The sequence below is a fragment of the Lonchura striata genome, chromosome Z, assembly GCF_050655825.1.
Source record: "Lonchura striata isolate lonStrDom1 chromosome Z, ASM5065582v1, whole genome shotgun sequence".
In the NCBI taxonomy this organism is placed as follows: domain Eukaryota; kingdom Metazoa; phylum Chordata; class Aves; order Passeriformes; family Estrildidae; genus Lonchura; species Lonchura striata.
The window spans coordinates 18885236-18907723 of NC_140740.1; the positions used below are offsets into that span (position 1 = coordinate 18885236).

General features: G+C 46.5%; 2 protein-coding genes and 1 long non-coding RNA gene across 5 annotated transcripts; 1 reads left to right on the forward strand and 2 right to left on the reverse strand.

Moving 5' to 3' along the window:
- Nucleotides 1-539: 539 nt before the first annotated feature.
- Nucleotides 540-5890, reverse strand: LOC146763672 (uncharacterized). Of its 2 annotated transcripts, none has more exons than XR_014951195.1 (2): nt 2365-5890; nt 540-1905 (listed from the first exon to the last, which is right to left on the reverse strand). It is a non-coding gene; the product is annotated as an uncharacterized LOC146763672 (long non-coding RNA). The 2 variants fall into 2 exon arrangements; XR_014951194.1 differs by having other exon boundaries at nt 540-1939.
- A 2395-nt stretch (nt 5891-8285) lies between these two features.
- NR2F1 (nuclear receptor subfamily 2 group F member 1) lies at nt 8286-21301 on the reverse strand. Of its 2 annotated transcripts, XM_021541562.3 has the most exons (4): nt 20299-21301; nt 16717-17244; nt 11478-11665; nt 8286-11393 (listed from the first exon to the last, which is right to left on the reverse strand). In XM_021541562.3, exons 1-4 carry the CDS (start codon nt 20747-20749, stop codon nt 11385-11387), a joined length of 1176 nt encoding a protein of 391 aa, XP_021397237.2. In that variant the 5' UTR covers nt 20750-21301; the 3' UTR covers nt 8286-11384. The 2 variants fall into 2 exon arrangements, with proteins under 2 accessions (XP_021397237.2, XP_021397236.2); XM_021541561.3 differs by having other exon boundaries at nt 8286-11665.
- On the forward strand, nt 21301-22481 carry LOC146763673 (uncharacterized). The gene is made up of 2 exons (XM_085567354.1): nt 21301-22069; nt 22432-22481. Exon 1 carries the CDS (start codon nt 21442-21444, stop codon nt 21781-21783), a length of 342 nt encoding a protein of 113 aa, XP_085423480.1. The 5' UTR covers nt 21301-21441; the 3' UTR covers nt 21784-22069; nt 22432-22481.
- Nucleotides 22482-22488: the final 7 nt, after the last annotated feature.

The window sequence follows — 22488 nt, forward strand, 5'->3', positions numbered from 1 at the left end:
TGGCAATGGCTCTGGCCTTTTATTGCAGATAGAGTAAAGAGGCGTGGGTGCTTGCATCCCGATCCCCCTCTCCATACGAAGGACAAAGCTTGGTAAAATAGCCCGTGTGTGAGGATCGCCGGGAAGCACCGGCTGCGTTCCCTAGACAAAGGTGGAAGCTGAGGAAGGAGAAATGAGGGATCGCACCTTCTGGCATCTGGTCTGAAGAGAAGAGAAAGACGTGTTGAGGACGCTGGAGAATAAAATCTGAGTTGGAACATCAGATTTTTAAACACAGCATCCGAGGCCGTGCCTGTGCACATTTTCGTATTGATATGCAATTAAATGTCAGCAAATTCCTCTATAAATTATATCGTTGGGAATCCTTTAAGATTCAAAAATGCCTGAGGTTAAGTAGCTTTTAAAACGTCAGTTCTGAATTACTTATTCAATGAATGGCTACCTTCAATCTTAAACCCATTGTAAATATACTATACATATGGACTTCAGTTTATCTCTACATATTTCTTTTTAAAATGAGGGAAGCGTTCTTAAAAAGCTACTTGTAACACTTTATTTTAGGAAAACAGATGTTAACTTTTTTACATATCACTTTATGACCGAGTACATATGTAAATTGGAAAGCATCTAGAACGCCTCGATTATATGCTAAATGATTTTTAGTAGAGACATGTTATTCCTGGCACAACCAAGGTATATGCTACATCAATAAAATAAACATCTGTGATTTTGGCATGACAGGAAATAAATGTGAGTTCCTATAGAGTTACTATAAAAGCAGGGAAAGCGTTCGTGTAGAGGGAAACACACCTGCAAAGGACTACATCGGCTATTTACACAGTCACGATGAAACCAGGATCTCTGCCGTAGAGTAAAAAAAAAAAAAAAAAAAAAGAGAGAGAGAGAGAAAAAAGGTCTCGGAATTCCAGGAGAAAAACGAACGCGACCCTGGATGTGCCTTTCTGATAACATATCCCAGGCAATGAAATAAAAGCCCTGGAATGTTTTCTACACAATGATTGCGCTCTCTCCCTCTCTCTCCTCTCTTAAAAGCAGAGTGTTTACCTCGCAGGAATATATTAGCCACAGTTTCCTCCTGTCAATATTTAAAAATTACCAGAGACTTCAAGGGACTGAATTTTTCCCTTTTCACAGCGAAATATCTGTGAGAGACGTTTGTGTTTGCAAGGAGTTTTACGAGGGGTCTGAGTACATGAGAGCAAGGCATAATAATTAACTGTATGCAATATTTATTGCCCTGTGATGTTTGTTATCATGCAGGCGAGTGCAGTCATTTGAGGTTTAACAAATATGAGAGTTATTGATCAAATATAATGAATAAATATGCATATGTTTTATTTATCTGTGCACACACAGGAGCATATCTGTATACACACAGGAGCATCTCGTTATTGAGAATGAGGAGAGCTGTCTGCCACTGCCCCTGCCTTCCTGTCCACCCTGCCTCTGTGCCAAGAGACTGCAGAGAAGTTGGGTTTGGGGTTTTTTTGTCATATAAAGTATCACAGATACGGGAAAAAAATAAAGGTCACCAATAAAATTGGTCTCATCATGGCGTATAATGGTAACAAAATGATGCTGAATAAAAACCAAAGATCTCACTGGCTGGGGCAGCATCGTCGCAAACCATCTGGTGCATATTAAAAGCAGTGCTGTAAATATTGCTGGAAACTAATGTGGTACCAGATCCTATAGGCGCAGGGGCCTGCCGAGCTTTTCATATGCTGGATGCGTGGATGGCGTGGCACACGGAGGGAAAGGTGTCGCATCGGCCAGGAGATCTTAGGGCATGATTTTGCATAATCCTGATGGAAGTTTGTCCCGACAGAGAGCGGAGGAGGCAAGGAAGGCAGAGGAAAGGCCTCTCTCCCCGTCCCGCTCGATCTGACGACGATAGGGTATGCAACTGCTGACGTCACTTCGCATCAGGACCGAGGAACAAACGTGACCCAGGCAGGAGATCATCTGTTTCTCATCACTTGGGAAGTTTTTCTCGCTTCCCTCCCACCCTTCTTCCCTCTCCCTTTCTGCCCTTTCCCTCCCTCTCCCCCTTTCTTTTTATCCCCTATATAAACCGGGGCAGGCCCCATCCCGATCCTCGCTCTCGTCCCATCCTCGCCCTCGTCCCCATCCCCGCTGCCGCCCGGGCTCCTCGCAGGGAAGGGACCGGAGGTCGAGGAGCACTCACACGCGGGGTGTCCGGCCCCTGCCCGCCCCCCTGGGCCTGGGTCTTCCCTTCCCCCCCCATTCCGATGCCATTGTTCGCGCTCGCAACCCAACTTTGGCTGCCGATTCAAAGCTCGGCACTCCCCTGGCTCCTGCATTGTACTGAGGGTCACTTACTCTTTTCTCGGAGTTAGGCTCTGTTCCTTAATCTCTCCTCTTCTCTGCTCCTCATGAGCTGTCGCGTTCTCCCCACGCACCCGAAGCTGCCAGAGAAGCTCGTCTTGGATAAACCTGCTGCTAATCTCGGCCCGATTCAACAAACACAGAAACAAAAAAATATCTCTCGTTCTCTTCTTCCCCACACACCTCCTTTTTTTTTTTTTTTTCGTTTTCCCTCTTCCTCTTCTTTTCCTCTAGGCTTCATTCCCCTCAGAGCTCTGCTGCCTTTAATTATGGGAGATACATTTCTTCCCTGGGAGTCATTCATGTTTTTTAGGTGGAAATATGTTTCAGCTGAGTTATTTTTGTGCAGAGACCAGTGCCCTATATCCAGAGGCTTTGAGTGAAGTGCAGATTGAGACATATCGGGTTCCCTATAAAAGGATCATTTCTTGTGGGAGGTTGGACACGAAGTTTGGACTCGTGACTTGCATTCCTGAGAGACATGCATATTTTAAAACAACAAAGCAAGCTCGGAAGAAGGCTTAGAGGAGGGGAGGGGGGGAAATAAAAGAAAAAACTTCAAGAAGTTACTAAGTTACAAACATCTGTCAACATGGACCAATTTGTGTGGCTCTTAGGGGGGAAAAAAGTACCTGCTATTTTTTTTTTTAATCACTTCAGGGAGTCTCAGCTACTTGCTGGAAGTTGATGTGGCTCTCCAGACGCTAAGAAATGCAGTTTGGCTCAAAACTGGGAGCTTAAAGCGCTTTAGTGGCCTGTGAATTTAAATCTCAACTCCTTCTTTATTGGCTCTTTGCGTGGAGCTGGTTAAGCGTTTCAACGGATATCTCACCTCTCAAAAAGAACCCCAGGTGGGGGAAAGACAAAAGGAGAGCAAGTAGGGCGACTCGTGTGTTTGTTGAAGGAAGCCACTGGCGCACCCGATCCCGCAGTGCAGATAGAGGAAAAGTGAGAAAGCAAGGGGAAAAAGAGCAGCCCTGACTTCCCTGAGGGGAATAGGGATCCTAGGGGCCGCAGGAAGCACTTCAACATCCTAAGGAGAAGGAAGGGAAGGGAAAATTATATATATATATATATATATAAACTTGTGCGAAGGTGAACGGAGAGGTTGGCCGGAGGCAGCGGCAGGTGGGGTGGCAGCTTGTGGCCGGACACAGAGCGCGGAGCGCTGCACGCAGGGCTGCACGCTGCAGCGGTGCGGGCAGCGGATGCGCGGGGGTCTGGGCTGCTGCCGGCAGTTTGCAGACAAAAGAAGAAGGCCTAATGGTGAGCTGGATATCTCTGTTAGTTGTCAGCGCTGGTACACGGCTGCCGAGAAATGCTAATCAGCCCTCGCTGAGCGGGATGGAGTCTAGGCTGACTCCTGGCACACACACACATGCATTCAGGCTACTGCAGGGTCTCTGACACGCAGACATATGCATCTCACTCCTCAGTGGGGTCGACCGTGACCCCCACGCTTTGGTCTGGGCTTTGTTTAATCCAGCGGCGGTATGATCCACCTTAAACGTCATATACAGCAAGTACCTTCCTAAACAATATAATAGCATAGCTTACAGCCACCAACCCGCTTCTTCTTAGGAGCCTCTCCCCACCTGCTCTTCCCCCTTTCTTCCTTCTTTTTAACGACTGAGGGTATTTTACACCTGTACTTTTGGATTTGACCCGTTGCTTTAAGTTTGGTGGAAGGTTCTGAATGAGAGGAGATTATTATTGTATATCCAATGATTGATTATACAGCCATCATTGAAATTACTAACAGTAATCTTATGTCAGCCAGACACTCCAGCTTTGAAACATTACTCACATGGTCCTGATTTTACAAAATTTGGGCTAAAAAAAAGGCGAGAAGATATAATTTCCTCCTGAAAAATTGAATTTTTCTCCATATTACTAATTGTTGTCTTTCATCGCAATTACTTTTATAGACTGATTGGGCCCATTACATGTGGTGTCTTTGTATTTTCACTGAGACTACGTGGGTGCAAGAGAAGAGATCCTGACATCCCTCCTCAAGCCTTCTTCGGAATACCTCCACCACCCTCCTCCACACACCAGCTCTTGCATCCCAGTGACCATCAAAACTGCTCTAGCGAGAGTAGCCAGGGTCCCCACCTTTCTATGGCTTTGGCAGTGTCAGGGAGGGGTGTTTCTGGTCCTTTCTCACGGACAGAAAATGCAAATTTTTTCTTTTTTTAGGTGGCCGCACTTTACACTGGGACCGCCATGGAAAGATATCAGGCAGGGGTGCCTTCAATTAAAAAAGAATAGAGCGGTAGGTGACTGCATAGCATTGTCAGAGACGCCTTGGAAGAAACGGGAGGGAGGAAAAAAGGGCAGGAACTGTAAAGTGGGACCACCTTGGGAAGTGGTCACCTTTCCCATCTTTGCAGTTTCAGACTCGCTCCCCCGGCTATTTTGCGCTGAAGGTGCTCAGACAGGAGAAGGGGTGGGTACTGAAATGCTTAAAGGGAGCATTTAAACCCAGAGCCTTCAATGAAGGAAGAAAGAATGGGCGTGGAGGTGGAAAAAAAGTTGGAAAATGGATTCGCTGACAAGTAAGGATAATAAATGAGAGGCGCTTTCAGATAGATATCTCAGTCGTGAAATTGCACCCAGCTGGTTGTGTAAGCAAACAAATAGTTTCATGTTAGGGACTCTCGACTTGTGGCTTGATGAATAGAACACGACAGAGGTAAATGGCTCTTTAACTCATTTAGGAATAAAACTCTCTGGCTTCCTAAGTAAGAGACCTTGTGACGCCATGGATCCTGAGCAAGTACTTTAACAAGAGTTTTATTGGTTTCCACTTCTGCCCCCGGATCTCCCCTCTCGTTCACCTCCTCCTTCACACCTCTGTCCTTTTAATTTTTTAAAATTGTTTTACTTTTTTTTCCTTCTTCTTCCTTTCTTACATCCCTCCTTCTCGCTCTTGATTTCTCTCTCAATCTGTTTTTGTCTGTTTGCTTGTTTGTTTGTTTGTTCCCCTATTCCTTTTCAAAAGCCCCTCGTATGATAAATTCTCCCACATCATCAGCACCTGGAAACCCGGCAGGTTTGCAAGGTACCCGAACACAACAGGTCTGCCCTTGGCACCTTAGAGTTGTGGTTTTCGAAATGTATTTATTTTTTTATTATTACTGGGGAAATCACTTCGGAAAACTCATCCTCCCTCTCTCTGACCCGCTGCTGATTAAACAGGGAAGGGTGTCTAAAAAAAAAATCCCACATCAAAGTCAGTGGCTGTGAGGATAGAGAGAAAGCAAACCTTTTAAAACAAATATATAGACAGGTTTTGTGGAGGTCATGCAGTTTCAGAAATTAGTCCAAGAGATATAAAAGAAAGGGAACAAACGTGGGAAAGGGCGAGGTGACCCCAATTTCTGCCTGTCCCATTAAAACAGAGAGGAGAGAAGACTTATATATGGGTCTAAAAAATGGAGAGGAGAGGAGAGGAGAGGAGAGGAGAGGAGAGGAGAGGAGAGGAGAGGAGAGGAGAGGAGAGGAGAGGAGAGGAGAGGAGAGGAGAGGAGAGGAGAGGAGAGGAGAGGAGAGGAGAGGAGAGGAGAGGAGAGGAGAGGAGAGGAGAGGAGAGGAGAGGAGAGGAGAGGAGAGGAGAGGAGAGGAGAGGAGAGGAGAGGAGAGGAGAGGAGAGGAGAGGAGAGGAGAGGAGAGGAGAGGAGAGGAGAGGAGAGGAGAGGAGAGGAGAGGAGAGGAGAGGAGAGGAGAGGAGAGGGGAGGGGAGGGGAGGGAAGGGAAGGGAAGGGAAGGGAAGGGAAGGGAAGGGAAGGGAAGGGAAGGGAAGGGAAGGGAAGGGAAGGGAAAATAATAAAAGAAAATAAAAGAAAATAAAAGAAAATAAAAGAAAATAAAAGAAAATAAAAGAAAATAAAAGAAAATAAAAGAAAATAAAATAAAAAAGGGAAAAGAAAAGAAAAGAAAAAAAGGGAAAAGAAAAGAAAAGAAAAAAAGGGAAAAGAAAAGAAAAGAAAAGAAAAGAAAAGAAAAAAAAGAAAAGAAAAGAAAAGAAAAGAAAAGAAAAGAAAAGAAAAGAAAAGAAAAGAAAAGAAAAGAAAAGAAAAGAAAAGAAAAGAAAAGAAAAGAAAAGAAAAGAAAAGAGAAAAGAGAAAAGACCCGCTATTTCAAGACTTATAAACTAACTCTTTGAATAGTCAAAATGTCCCTTGAAACTGGAGGAAGCACGTCGACAGTGTCTGTAGCAGCCATGCACACGCGTTCACGGACACTCCCTGAGTATGGCTGCACGCAGGGACACTGCTGGAGGGACCGGCTGCAGCAAGCCCTGACATCCCTGTTCAGCCCTCCATCCCTCTGTCCATCTGTCGGAGAGTCCATCCAGGCCAGGCAGTGCCACCGTCCCTGCTAACCCTGCCTGCTCACAGCTGGTCGCATCTGCTGTCTGTTGAGAAGGCGACGTCTGGCTGCCACACCCCATAGCTAATGAGAAAAAACCAAACCGAACCAAGAAATCAAACAAGCACACTCCCCTCATAAAAACAAGCAACAAACAAAAAACCAAAACCAAACAAAAAAAATCCACAACAAACAAACAAATAAACAAACAAAACCCCCCCAAAATCCAGCAAAAACAAACAAACAAACAAACAAACAAAAAAAGAACAAAAAAACCAAACAAACAAACAAAAAAACCCCACCAAACCCGAAATCGAAAAACCCGCAACAAAACACCAGCAAAACCGGAGGTCCTAGTCATCCCCTTCTGTCAGATAAAAGACATTTCTGTCTTTGTGTAGGTAACCAACCAGCATCCTGCGAGTGAACCCACGCAGAATCCACCTTTTCTTGTATTACTTCTGCTGACACTTGCAGTGACCCCGAGCCAGATTTTCGTGCAAGAGCGTCCATTTGCCTCAGCACGAAAAGATTCTTTTTCATCTTGATCCGTCGATTTTATTGGTGGCGATGAGACAGGTCACTCGTGATGGAGTCCCATACCCACGCTCCCTCACCAGTTCTACTTTATTTCGACCGATACGGGGAAAGCGGGGGTTATCCTTTACCCCTACCCCTAGAGTGGGCTTGTCACCCTCCTCCTGCAGATGAAGGAGGTGGATGGAAGCCGAGCCACCCAAAAGGTGCCTCCCGGGGGCAAGGGCGTGTCGAGAAATCCCGGGAAAGGGGAAGCCGCAGCCCACGGCATTCAGGGACAGCAGGAGGAGGCGCACACACACAGAAACGACCCTTGCCTCGGCGCTACCCCTGCCACCGCCGGCAAGGCCCCCTCCTCCTCAGCTCGGGTTCAACCTACCACTTAGCAGCATTTCCAAATATTTATTCGATTAAATGTATAGAAAAGGCCTAATTGGGCGGTGGGAGGAGGCAAGCTAGTTAGCGAAGTGCTAAGAGGAGTGGGAAGGAGGGCTTTGTAACTGCTGTGCCCCGAGCAGGTTCCCTGCGCGAGGCTCGGGTGGGAGGGTCACCCCTCTCCCAAATCCCACCGACCCCCTGCTTCCTCCCCTCCAACCCCAGCTCAGCCTTTGAAGTGCTGCCACAGCTGCTGGTGAGCACGGAGGGGCCGCGGAGCCCTGCGCGGCGGGATGCAGGGATGCAGGGATGCGAGGGAACTCCCTGCCGACTCCGCCTCCTGAGGAGCTCGGGGAGCCGAGGAGCCTCCGGGGACAGCGCCCGCGCCCTTCGCAGCATCAAGGCAATGTAGATGGGGCTGGTTTTAAAGCAGTATATTGCAGATTACGAATAAGTCGGCAGAAACTTGCTGAGGGACCCCAGCCTTTTTTCCCCCCAGCAAATAGCACGCGATGACGCGATGATACAGTGCTTTCAGGTGCCATATGAATGAAGCTGCAGAGCGGCAAAGGAAAACATCCACTGACACAACGCAGGTTGGGTAGTTAACACTTCAATGCACAATACCGTCTTATAAGCAAAGTTTAATAAGGGATTGAAACACTTCTTTCTAGGCACATACATGGAAATAAGTGCATCTCGTACACCTCCTCTACACCTGCAAGTTTCTCGGCAATCCGTGGGTTTTTATTATTCATAAATATGAAAATCAATTGAAAAATATCTACGAAAAGGTTTATCTGTTTTTATCAGTGGGATAACACTGTAATGAATTTATTTACATCCCATTGGAAGAAACCGAGACCTGTTTTTCTTTTCCAATATCCCCGTTTGATTTGTTTATTTTTAGGTAGAGAGGGGGCTGGTTTTTTTTATTTTGTTGGTTTGCTTTTTGTTGTTATTTTTGGTTTTGGGGTGTTTGTTTGTTTGTTTTGGTGGGTTTGGGTTTTTTGGGTTCGGGTTTTTTTTTTTTTCTTTTTTTTTTAATTTGCCGTTGTTGTTTTTTTTTTTTTTTTTTTTTTTTTGTGTTTTTAACTGCTAATTCATCTGGGTCCCAAATCACCCATCCCACCATAAAGCAGTGCTGAAAATGTTTCTTTCAGCACCTCCCATGTCTGAGCATTCCCTCTTTCCCCCTGTTGAGAGCCCGGAGGGGCTCTGGACTGCCTCTCTCCAGGGAAGGCCCCGGGGAAGGGGCAGGAACAAAGCTCTCACTCATGCAGTGTCCAAGTGAGTGACAAAAGGGAGGATGTCTGTCTGTCTGTCGAACTCCCAAATCCCTGTTCTTCTGTGCTCAGGTCTGGAATTATCCAAATCCCCCCCTTCTCCCCAGCACCTATGAATACAGGCCGTTTCTCCATCTTGAATGGGGTGATGCCCCCATAGAGGATCTGCCCGTAATCTTGATTATCCAGCTACAACCGTCTACTGTATAGAGCTGTTCTCACCTCAGATCTGCTGCGCCTAGAATATTAAAAACCCCAAGCGAGTTGAATTGAAAAATCTTGCTAAAGAAAGAAAAAAAGGGGAAAAAAGAAAGAAAGAAAAAAAAAGGATGGGAGAGATTAAGAGAGAGAGAAGGAAGGAGAGAGAAGAGAGTATGGAAGATAGCAAATTAAAGGGAAAACACTGCCCATGTCTTCACAAACCAAAAAGTCTACCTCATCTAGGCTTGTTTGGAAGGCACAGGAGGTGTCTGTGTGAGGGGGACAATGTTATTTTTAAAGATCCAGCTTTATTAATACATTAAGAAAGAGCTCCCTTGGCAGTATGTTTTCTTACAGCTCTGCCTCAGATCCTATAAAACATTAATGCACTGAAAGCAGTTACAGAGATCTGCACCACCAGCTAGAAGCCTTTACCTTCAAAGGAGCTCCATTACAAAAACGATTTTTAATTTTCTGGGGAAAAAAAGACAAGCTGAAATGAAAAGGGGTTTTTGGCACAGAGCTCAGACCCTGGCAGTGGGTGGGCCATGGTGTGGGATGTCACAGCCTGTGTTTTTTGCATGGCCATGGCACATAAGCATACATGAAATGCACTAGCTCACCACCCAATAAGCAAGCATCCAGCTGGATTTCCGTATTAATGGAGTGGGAATACCCTCCACACACAGCAACTAGATTTGGGGAAAAAAATCAAGAGATCTGTTCTGGCTGACAGTAAGCAGAAGGCATGCACACTGGAGCACATACTGGGGTCTGTGAACCCTTGGAGTGGAAAAGAAGGTAAAACCAAAAAAGTCAGCCTGACGCCAAGCCCCCAGAAGCAGAAAGCCACCATGCCTGGAACAAACAGGACCCATGGCTGGGGATATGCCTCCTGCTGCACAGGTAGAGATGATGGCATATGGTGCCTTCAATCCATGCCCACGGTGTCTGAGAGTAAAAAGCAAGGTGTGAACTCAGCAGAAAATCCAGGTGATGGGAAAAGGTGTTTCAAAAAGGAGCAGGCCAGCCTGATAGGCCCATCAGCCTTGATGGAGAGTTTGTGGTGCGGTTCCCTTGAGGTGAGGTCACCTAAGGCATCACACTACAACTCCTGGTCCCTTTTTCTAGGCCTTGACAGCTCAGCCCTAAGCTTATACAGTCAAGTCCATTTTGGAACATCCTGTGGTTTGCACAACTTGGTTACCCCTCCCAAGTATTTTTTAAGTTCTCCTTTTTAGCACCAGTAAAGGAGTTAAAAATATAGGGAGATTTTTTGTTGTTATTATTTGTGTTTTTCTTTTTTTTTTTTTCTTTTTTTTTCTTTTTTTTTTAGTGAACTGTTGGCATGTTTCAAGCAACAAGACTCATGGGTTGTGGGGTGATAAGTTGGGTTTTTTTGCTAAATTCTTTTATTTTTTTAAATTCTCACTTCAATTTTAATTCTTGAAGAACAGCTTTGACAACATATATCGCACTCATTATAAGAAGCAAAGGGTTATATCAAAAATTATTAGTATAGAATCACAGGAAATCTGGTTTGGAACCAGAAAAAAAAAATACAAAACAGATATAGATACATAGACACAGGACAATTCTTTTATAATTATTTGGAAAATGTTATTTTCCCCTAATTCTCCTTTTTTTTTTCTTTATGCGCATATGATGTTTTTTAACTTTTACCAAAATCGAAAATAAAGACTAATATATTACAAAAGGAGTAACAATGTTCATGGTAAGTGTTTGCGCATGGAAATTTTGTTGTTGTTTGCTTGGTTTTGGGCTTTTTTTTTTTTATTCTACACAAGGTTCAGTTCAGTTTCAATGCTTTTATGTTTTGTTGGTTTACTGTACAGCATATATCAACAACAGTCCACAATAAATCCTGGAAGATCCAGTATCCCCTTCAGGTTTGATTAATATCCCCTCAATACTCATTTTTTTTTGTCTCTTTTATTAATATTATTTATTTCTTTTTTCCTCCTCTTCAAAAGAAAAGAAAACAAAAAACCAAAATAGGCCAAAAAAAAAAAAAAAAAAAAAAAAAAGCGAAACATCACAACCTCCACGGACGACAGGTCCGTCCTTCTCCCCGCCACGGCCACATCTGTGCTCCCACTGGCCCTTACTTTTGTTCAGTGTCCACCTCCCGGGCCCCCCCCGCACCCCGACTGCCCCTCGGTGCGAGCGCTCCCCTCTCCGCCGCTCCGCCGCCTCTCTGCCGGGGGTGCGGGATGGGCTCTAGGAGCACTGGATGGACATGTAAGGCCAGTTGAAGCTGCTCCCCGACAGTAGCATATCCCTGATGAGGGTTTCGATGGGGGTTTTACCTACCAAGCGGACGAAGAAGAGCTGCTCGATGACAGAGGAGGAGACGGTGCGCAGGGAGGGCAGCCGCAGCAGCAGCTTCCCGAAGCGGCTCGGCTGGTTGGGGTACTGGCTCCGCACGTACTCCTCTAGCGCGCACTGCGATTTCTCCTGGAGGCTCTCGATGTGCGCAGCATCCGATAGGCCGCAGGCGTCTGCCCACCGCACCGCACCCGCGGAGGCAGCCACAGAACGGCGGCAGGCGGGAGGAGAGTGCAGGAAGGAGGTGGAGGAGGAGGAGGAGGAGGAGGAGGAAGCGGGGGGGAAGATGGTTAGTGGCTGGGAAGCACACAGGGAAATTCCGCGAGGATGGGGGCCAGCCCAAAAGCGCAGCCCCCATCCCATCCCGTCCCATCCCGTCCCGTCCCATCCCATCCCGTCCCGTCCCATCCCATTCTATCCTATCCCATCCCATCCCATCCCACTCCATCCCGTCTCATCCCACTCCATCCCATGCCACCCCATCCCATCTCATCCCATCCCGTCCTATCCCATCCCATCCCATCCCACCCCATGCCACCCCATCCCACGCACCGCTGCCAAATAAATAACATGACCTTGCTCTGCCTCATCGCCAGTGTGGGTATTTTCACCCAGAATATGATGGGGTGCCAACACCCCACTCGTCCCAATCACACACATACACAAACCCCCACACTTTCTTTTCACATCCCCCCCACCGACACTCCGCGCTGTCGAGCGTGGTTTCTGCTCCAGGGAGCCCATCACCGGGATGCTGGAAACCTGGACCAGCCCCCTTAAATAACGCCGAGAGGAAGAAAAATAAGGTATTGGGGAAAATAATAATAATAATAATAATAATGATAATAATAATAAATAACAATAATAATAATAATAAGATAAGCAGAGCCGCACGTAAGCAGAGTGAGACACAAGGAGTTTGTTGACATGGCTGCACATCACAGAGAGGCAGCGACTGGGACCTGCAGCGACTGGCAGGGAGATGGCTGGGAGATGCCGTGTGGCAGGGGAGTCTCCTCTGCTCCTGCATCGCTGCCAGTGATCTCAAGTTTGCGATGTCTTTGTGGGCTTTACGATAAATCTGGTAGCAAAGGGTTAGGTTAGTCCCAGTTTGTGCTCAGCAGGCGTCTGTAGCTCTCAGACACAAAGCTGGGGAGAGCTGCAGTGGCTAAGCCTTGCCTAAATGAAACCAGAGAGACTCTTTCCTTATAGGTCTTTCTGGCACCCAAACGGTCAGAAACATACACCTTGCACCTTGCAGAACTACATGACCTGGGCAAAGGTGCACTAATCTGAGAGCAGAAACCCTTTACATCCACGTATTTGTATCTATATACATGATTCTGTTTATATAGATACAAGCAGAGAGAGGTACGGATGCATCTGTGCATTTGCGCACACACAGAGACACTTACAAGCACATATCCTATCTCATGGAACACATAACCGAAACCAGAGGATAATTGTGCACCAGCTGCTTGTGGAGGGACTTGCTCAGGAAACTACAGCCATGGCAAAGTGATGGGTATGCCCAGATGGTTGAAACCATCCACGTTGTTTCAGACATTCAGAATAGATATTAAAAACACCAAACCAAACAAATGACCAAAAAACCTAACCAAAAAACCAACCAACAAACCAAAAAACCCTCCAGCCATCAACATCAGAGCAAGGCGGTCAGCTAGCAGTGCAGGTTAACAGATCAAAGCCAGACTTTACTAATATAAACATCCATATATGAATTAGTTAATGGCCCACAAAAAGATATTATAAAAATGTGAATGTAGAGTTGTGACCCTGAAAAGACACAACAAATTAACAAATTATTCAAAGCTAAAAATAAAATAAAATCTGTTGCACAGGCATTTTGGAAGCTTAAGTATTCCCTTACCAAGAACTGACTTTATAAAGATTTCTGAACACCTTCATCTACAATACTATGGCCTCAAGCAAAAATACAAATAAAACAAGCCATAATTTAGGAACTTCTGAGAAGGAGAACCTTTGACCTGAGCTGTGGACTTAGCATCCCTCAGACACACTATTATCTGAGATAGGCTGCTCTGCTAATCCATACTCTACCTTTAATGCAATGATATTTTGCAACATCTAAAGCACCAGGTTGCAACATATATATCTATCAAAAGCTGGGGCCTGTTCTTGTTTGCAATACATATCAAAAACCACAGACCTGTTCATATGTTGATTGCCACAAATCAGATTCCATATTTACATATATCTTGCTATTTTACATGCATTATCTGCCCATTATGCATTAGGATCCTATTCAACTTCCAAACAATGCAATATGAAAGGGTCTTACTGACACCCTGGCAGAGCTTTTTTCTTTATGCCCCATATGTCATACCCTTAAGGTTAGTAAAATATTTATCAGACATTTACAATAAGTGCACCTATAAGTGCAGGTCACTGGACAATGTGGATGGCGAACCTGCTCTCTAAAAGGGCATCAGCCTGATATGTGTGTGTGTTTGAAAAATTGCCACGGATTTTGCCTTAGAACTCCAAAAACTCAGAATTTTCTCATGCCACAATATCTGTTGGTCTTAAACTATTTTAAATGGTCTGCCATATGCCTTCACTTGGATTTTATTTCACTGTCTTAAGTGGGGGTGGAAAGGCTCAATTCTCCCTTCAGAATAAGATTAAAAATAATAATAATTAAGGGATCCACAACTTGATTAGATTATGCAGCCCAGAGAGGTGCAATCCATGGGAGAAATAATGCAATCCATGTTTACTGAAGGTAAATTATTATTCCATCTCAGAAAGTGGGCTAATGTGAAAATCCTGTGTGTGCTTTGCGTTTTTATATGGCAGTGTGTCAATAAGGGAAAGCTCTATATTTCTTCTTGCAGTCCATGGAAAAGAAATTATGTAAATAAATAACCATTACTGTTCAACATACTCCAGCCTTCCCCTTTGTAGTGGTGGTAATGTATTTCATATTACATGTTCAGAAGAGTTTAGTGTTCAGAAAATAGGACGTAATCAGTTGGCATCTAACTAGAAATCAAAAGTTCTTATTGCGTTGCAAATAGATTTATTTGATTTATGTTATCTGTCTCTGTCTGTCTGCTCCTGGAAACATTTATTTATGACAATGAAAACGTAGATGAAGAAATTAATAATGCTAAAGCTTGGCAGCAGGGAGAAGGAGATGAGCGCATAGAGGAGGGTATAAGAGAGGAGGGTAAAGGCGGCAAGAAAGGAGCTGGTTTTGGGTTACTAAACAGCATTTGGATGGTGTCCAGAATTTTACAGAATAAATACATGCTCTCTGGGGTCCAAATATAGAAACCACAACAGGAAAAATCCATGCCAGTTTTAAATACTTAGTCCTTAGTGAAGGACTTTGGACAGTATGCCTAAAAATGTATTTTCTGTCATTTAAAGTTTGTTTAAAAGTTTGAGAAAGGTTTCTCATTAATTCCTTTCTGAATATGCAATGAAAAAAAGTTTAGTGAAAAGTGGAAATGCATGCATGGGGTAAGGAGTAGTGGATTACTCCTGACAGCAATATTTCTATTTTCTGAGATGCCCTGCGTGATCCTGCTCTGAAATAATATTATTGTTCCCTTCCTTCATTCTCCACTCCACTGTGGGAAGGGGCTTCTCCCCTCACAAATGTTATTACATTTGGTTTTATTATATGTAAATGAGGGGATCCTCTAAAGCCACTTACCCTTTTTCTAGCCAAGGTCAATTGTTTCAGAAGTAAAGGAGGAAAATTTTGGGGAACAGGGAGAGAGAAAAAGAAGGAAAAAAAAAAATTCCCTCAACTATGTCCCTGTCAGGGGCAACTTCCTTCACAGGGCCTTTGACGTGTGGAAGGGCTGAGGCACAGGCCAGGCATTTTCCCAGCTCTGCTTAGGAGGAATCTCTCCAAGTTGCGTCTAGGGAAAAAAAAAGGTTCTCCTTGACTGTGTGTGTTTATTGATGAGCTCCCTGAAACGAATGGGAAAGGAAAGTCCGGGAGTCTGCAGGCAGGCTGTGGAGTTAAATCACCCTGATAAATGCAGGCAGGTCTCTTTGTCACTCTTGAAAAACATGTTTCCATCAAGAAGACTTATTATGATAAAATACATTAAAATGTCGAGTTGGCTATTCAGTAAATCTTCCGTTTGTTTTAAGATTTGCACATTATCCTTTGCAAAGAAATATTCTCTCCAATGCTGCGAGACTGCATTTGCACTGGAAGTAAAAGGGGGCAGTCACAGTACATGTCTCTGACCACCCTGCATACAAATTAGATACTTCTGTCTAAATAAATTATCTGATGTTCAAATCGATATTAATACTACATTTGCTACATTACAATATAGTGCAAATTTAGGAGACATTTTAATACAATGTAAATACTATCTTTCGTGCTTGAAAGGCAGCAAATATTGATGGATTATGAACTGCTCAGTGTTAAACAAGGCCTTTGAACGATTTGCCATCTTTGTTCAGGAATGCTTTTAATTTTGCCTTGGTCTGGTTTTAAGTCACATTTATCAGAACTGTTTAGTTATTGCTAATTGGGAAAAGAGGGGAGAAGCTCATACAAGAGAGGAGCTAGGGGATGGGGAGAGGGGATATAAAATATGGAAAAGAAAAAAAAAAAGAAAAACAAGTTGGAAAGGTGGCAATTAGCCACATCGTGATGATAATTAGAATAATTTAAAAACTACACTGCCCAGACTCTTATCTTGCCTTGTTTCCATTTCCTATATTTCCTTCACATAGTTCCCCTTTGATGTTTATAAATTCTCCCTTGCAGGTTACAATAATAGTGTACATATTATATTCTTATAGGCTATGACCAGAGCACTTCAAAGGCAATGCTAATGCAACTTTCCTGCTAGTTAATTCAAACCATCTATCACAGGGAAAAATTGTTAACATGCATGTTTCCACCGCCTACACTTAATTTGATTTTGGTTTTTAGTATTATTTTTTTGGAGGGGCTGTGTGTTAAAGAGCCAGTATCAGTGGCAATGAGGATGATCCCTGGACTGGAGTGTATCCCCATCAGGTGCTATGCTTCCTTGACCTCCAGTCCCTTTCCTTTAAAAATTATTCTATTTAAATTTCCCCCTTATTTTCCTGCATGCAGTTTGGGATATTTTTTTCTTTTTTTCTTTTTTCTTTCTCTTTTTTTTTTTTTTTTTTTTTTTGTTCTCTCCAGACATCTCACATCCCCAACCCGTCCCCTCACCTGAGGTGAAGAGGACGATGGCTTTCAGGCAGCTGTATTCAGCCGAATCGACGTGCAGCGCCTTCAGCTTCTCCACCTGTTCCTGGAAGATGCGGATGTGGTCCATGAAGGCGACAACGCGGTCGGCCGACATGGGGGAGGCGTGGAGGCCGGCGGCGGCCAGGAGCGGGGCCACATGGAGGGGCATGGAACACTGGGCAGCATTGAGGACGAAGAGCTCGCTCCAGGTGAGCCGCAGCAAGGCCACCTGGTCGGTGATCTGCAGGTCGGGGAAGAAGGGAATATTGCGGGCCCACTCGACGGCGCTGAAGAGCAGACGGGCGGCCAGCTCGCAGATGTTCTCGATGCCCATGATGTTGTTGGGCTGCATGCACTGGCTGCCGTAGCGGGAGGTGGGGTAGGGCTCGGCCCGCAGCAGGAGGGAGATGTATCCCGAGAGATAGCAGTGCCCATTCAGAGGGTCGCCGTTGGTCAGGGCGTACTGGCCGGGGTTGGGTTGGGTGGGCGGCATTCTTCCTCGCTGAACCGCTGACAAAAAGAAGGAGAGAAGGAGAGGAAATGTGCATCCAGGAGGCTCGCAGGCATCGCCCCGGCGGCGCTGCCAACCAGCCGGAGACAATGCCGGGCTTCTTCCCCTCCCCGCCACCGCCTCGCCCCCGGCACACGCACAGGCACGGACAGACAGAGGCATGCGGAGTCGGGCAGCTGCCGCCGACCTGCATTGAGCCCCCCGCCCGGCCCCTGCATCGGCCCCGGCCCCGACCCCTGCTCAGGCAGCCTCAGCCCAGCGGCAGCCAAGCGCGTTCCACTCCCCCCACCCCCGACCACAATGCAGACAGGCTTCACAAAATAAACAGATTAAAAAGAAAGGGGGAAAAAAAAAAAAAAAAAGCCAAGGCAAACAAGACAAATCCGCACACAACCCCCTCTTCCCCCCTCCCCTCTCGTAACAAAAGAAAGGCCCGCACGTAAAAAAAAAAAAAAAAGGAAAAAAAAAAATCAAAGAAATCCTGCGGGTGGTGAGAAAGTAGAGTTAAAAATCACAGCCAACTGTAAAAAATATAGCCACGCTCTCTGGTGAATCGCAGCCTACTGCCCTTATACCGCTGAAATGCACAAGTAAATTGATGTATCCCTTTTTAAAATGAAATATTAAATAAAATAATTCATAAAACCAAATGCGTCCATATTCTTCAAAAAATACCTCGACGTTACCCTTCAAGCTGGAACAGGTCGCAGCGTTCCAGCTCCCCACTGCTAACTTTATCACACAGAACCAGCTTTCCATCGAGACCCCCCTCCCCCGCCCAGCAAAGTTTTCCCTGCTAAAAGGAAGAGAAAGGTTAAATATTATCAAGGGAAAGGGGGAAATAAAATAAAAATGTCCGAACTTACAATAGCCAAACATTCGTGGGAAAAAAAAGGGGACGGTGTAATTAATATCTTTGGTGAGCTGTTGCCACTGCAAAAGCCTGCAGTCAGCGTTGCACAGTGAATGCACAAGCTTGCAACTGCAAAAACACTGGATTCATTAACCATCTCCACACAGAGCGTAAGCATGCCTCGAGTCCCGAAAGCTGACCAAAGTTGGTTTTTTTTTTTTTTTTTTTTTTTTTTTTTTTTTCTTTAGTGTGTGCGTGTGTTTTATTCCTTCAGTGCCAGCGTTTGCAACCGCTTGCCATGTAAACAAATGTAACTTCAGGGGAAGATACGGCTACTCAGGCTTGTACCCTGCACACACAGACACCCCGCACAACCGCACACGTTTGCAGGCACACACCCGCACATGCAATCACTCATGTTTCCGGCGCGCCACATTTTTCTCAACTTTCTCTTTTCTTCCCCGACGAGCCCTCCTCCCACCCGGGCCAGATCTCTGTCCTGCTGCCCTTCAGCCTACCTCTCCCTCTTCAATCTACTTGTAAACTTGGCAGATATTTTTCATTTAACTGCATGCATAATTCTCACTTTTTTTTTTAATTTTTTCTCCTTCCTTTAAAAAAAAATTTGCTTGCCTCCACTCTCCTAGGTGCCTACCAACAGCCCCTGCAACTACCAATGAAGCCATCATATTTGTGAGCTCTTTCAGATCTGGAGCAGCCTAATTCAAATTCTTTTTCCGTGGCATATAAAATACAGTTTTAAAATCCCTGCTCTGCAAAATCACCTATTTTGCTGACGTGACATCTTTAGAACATCTTTAACGACAGTCACAGGGTAAACTTTAAACCGAGAGAACATGTTTCAAGGAGAAAGGAGGGCAGCAATTCTCCCTACACGAGGATGAGTCTGAACGCAAGGAAAACCACAGACAACTTTTGGAAAGAAGGAGAAAAAAAATCAGCAGAGCGCTTGGAAATAGTGGGGACCCCGTGCCAGATGCAGGCTGCGGATGCTGCTAAAATGAGAAGAACCGGTAAAGAGGTTATAAATCGAGATTTGTATGAAGACTTTAAGGAGAGGGTGGAGTTTGATGCAGAAATAAAATGAGCAGCGCACTTAAAAAAAAAAAAAATGACAGAAGTACAGAAACACGGTTCAGTCACAAACTTTCCTTTGAATGCATGGAATGAAAACAAGGCCAAATCTCTCACAGAAGCACACTCCTGGGCACCGGGAAGCACATGGAAGCGAAGACAGAGTAGCACATTTCCTCCCCTTTTCTTTTTTTTTTTTTTTTCCCTTTTCTCCCTTCTATCTTTTTCACACCCTTTCCTCTTTCTTTAATTACAAGTCTTTCATCTTTCTTTCGGGTAAAATGAGCCTGAGAGATGAATCTCAAATACCGAGAGGTATTGCAGGTTTAAAAAGAAATGATGGGGTGGAAAGGGGGTGGGGAGGGGGTGAGGGGGAAGGAAGCTGAATGGAGTCACATCTCGTACGGGAGAAAGATGTATCTCCCCCCACCCTCCGGTCTCATGCCAACAATAGACAAAACCACATCTAAAACACGCACACGCACACACGCATACACGCGCGAGCAGGGGGAAGTGGGGATAGCGGCTAAATGATAAATATTTAGCAAGCGATTGTAATAATAGTAGTAATAATAATAATAATAATAAATTCTCTGCACAATTATCAGGAAAGGGGAGAGTGTGGCAGTGCTGTAGAAGGGGGTGGGGAGGAGCGGGAGGGAGGGCAGGAGGCACACACCGAAAAGCAAAAGAAAACACCACCAACCACCATCGACAATAACAACAGAACCTGGTGCAAAGCTGCCAGATGGAGTGCAGGCAGAGGAAGAGATTGACATGTGCATGGAAATATATAGAGAGTCCTGGCTGGATTGCTACGGAGAGCTGTAAATATATATATATATATATATATATATATATATGCACATATATATATATGTGTGTGTGTATTTATTTTTACATATTTATATTTATATGTGTGTGTGTTTGCACGCCGCGCGTGTGCGCGCGCGCGTGTGTGTATAGCTATATGTATATGCATATAGGTGCGCGTGTGTGCGCGTACGGACAGGCAGACACAGACAGACGGAGAGCCCTCGCACACGCACGCCTGCACAGCCAAGGGGAGAGGGGAGCGATAGCATAGTAGTGAAGAAATATTCACCTTCCCGCCTCATGCCCACTTTGAGGCACTTCTTGAGGCGGCAGTACTGGCACTGGTTGCGGTGGTGCTGGTCGATGGGACAGTTCCTGTTGGCGCGGCATGTGTAAGTTAAGTTCCTGCGGACGCTCCTCTTGAAGAAACTTTTGCAGCCCTCGCAGGTGAACTGGCCGTAGTGCTTGCCGCTGGACTTGTCTCCGCACACCACGCATTCGATGTGCTGCTGGCTCTGCCCCGAGCCCTGCTGGCCCGCTCCCTTGTCTCCGGCCGTGCCCGGCGTGGAGGGGGGTCCCGGCTGGCTGGGGGTCTGCGGGGTGTGTGGGGTGGCCGAACTCCCCTGCTGCTGGGGCTGCTGCTCCCGGGCCGGCTGCGTCGCGGCCGGGTTGGGGCCGCTCGGAGTGCCCCCGGCCACGTCTTCCTGCGGATCTCGCCAGCTGCTAACTACCATTGCCATATCTCGGGCCCAAAAAAGTGCTGGGGAGCGGCGCGTCTCGCTGCGGGCTGCCGGGGAGTGAGGCGGGGGGCGGGGGGGTGGCGGCCGCCCGGGCGCCGGGGGCGAGCGGAGAGCGAGGGGACCCTTGCTGCCGCCTGCCTCCGCCTCTGCTGCCTCCGCCGCTGCCCTGCTGCCGCCGCCGCTGCTGCCGGCTGGAGCCGCTCCTGCCGTTTTCTTTATTTTATTTATTTTTCGCCGCCGAGAGCCCCCCTCCTCTCGCTCGCGCTCTTGCTAATTTTTTTTTTAGAGAGGGGGAGGGGGCGACGGAGGATTTTCTCTTTCTCTCTTCCCCCCCCCTTTCCTTTCCTTTTCCTCCCTTCCTTTTCCTTTCCTTTCCTTCCCTGCCCTTTCCAGCGCTCCCCCCTCTTTAAAATACCCCCGCCTGACCGCTTCTCCCCTCTGCTCCCGCTCTCCCCGGCTCTCACTGCCTCTCCTCGCCCTCCCCCCCCCCCCCCCCCCCGCCGCCACTTCAAGTTGCAAAATCAGAAACGGCAAACAAGGCTGTCGGGAGAGGCATTCAGGAGAGTAACACGCCGGACACGCACACGCAGGCAGACACGCGCGCAGATGCCCGGCACACGGCTCCCCACTCGCGCACACGCACACACGCACGGGCACAGGCACACGCGGTCCGGGCGCTACGAGCGCGGAGGATGTGCAGGCATAGAGGAAGCCGCGGCGCCGCCGAGGAGGAGGAGGAGGAAAAGGAGGAGGAGGTGGAGGAGGAGGAGGGGAAGGAAGAGGAGGAGGAGGAGGTCGCCGCTCGCCGCTCGTCGCCGCCGGGGCTCGGCCGCCGCCGCTCCCGCGGAGGCTGCTGCCGCTGTCGCTGCCGCCGGTGCCGGTGTGGGCTCTCGGGGAGGCGGGAGGTCGAGAGAGGAGCCGCTCGTCGGCGATCAGAGTATGGAGGTGTCCGGGGGCCAGGTCCAGGGCAGTGCGCCGTCAGCCATTCAGGGCGGTGGAGCCGGGGAGCTCGGCGGAGGCGGGCAGGGAGCTGAGGCAGTTTGATCTCCTGTCGCGGCGGCAGGGAAGGAGGAGGAGGAGGTTGCCGGTCGCTGCTCTTTCTCTCCCGAGCTGCTCTCTCTCGCTCTCTGTCTCTCTCGCTCGCTCGCGCTCTCTCTCGCCTTTTTTTTTTTTTTTTTTTTTTTTTTTTTTTTTTTTAAATCGCAGAAAAAAAAATCGGATGTGACTAAATTCGCAGAGGAGACGAATTCACGGCGAAGTGTAAAAATAGAGAACGGGAATAATAACGACACTTGCAGGAAAAAGAGAGATCCAAAGTAGGTCGGTAAATAAATCCTCTTCTCTTTCTTGCCGTTTCGGTGTTCTTCTGTGAGAGCGCACGATACTGGTTGCGAGGAAAAAAAAAAGGAAGAAAATCGGTGGAAATAGTCCCAAAAAGATTCTTTTTGTTTGTTTGTTTAGTTGCTTAAAAAAAATATTTCGTGTAAAAACTCATCACCCAGAAAAGAAGCCCACCCCCAAAATTAAAAAATAGGCAAGAATGGTTAAAATAATAACGGTATTAAGATGTGAACGCGTTCTCTCTCTCTCCGGACTTTCCCCCTCCCCCCTGTTTCTCTCTCTCTCTCCTTTCCCCCTTTTTTCTTTCTTTCTTTCCGAGTTTGTTTTTTTTTTTTTTTCAGTTTCACCTCTCTCCTCTTCTCCTGCAGGAATGAAGCGAAAGACACAAGGAGGAAGGG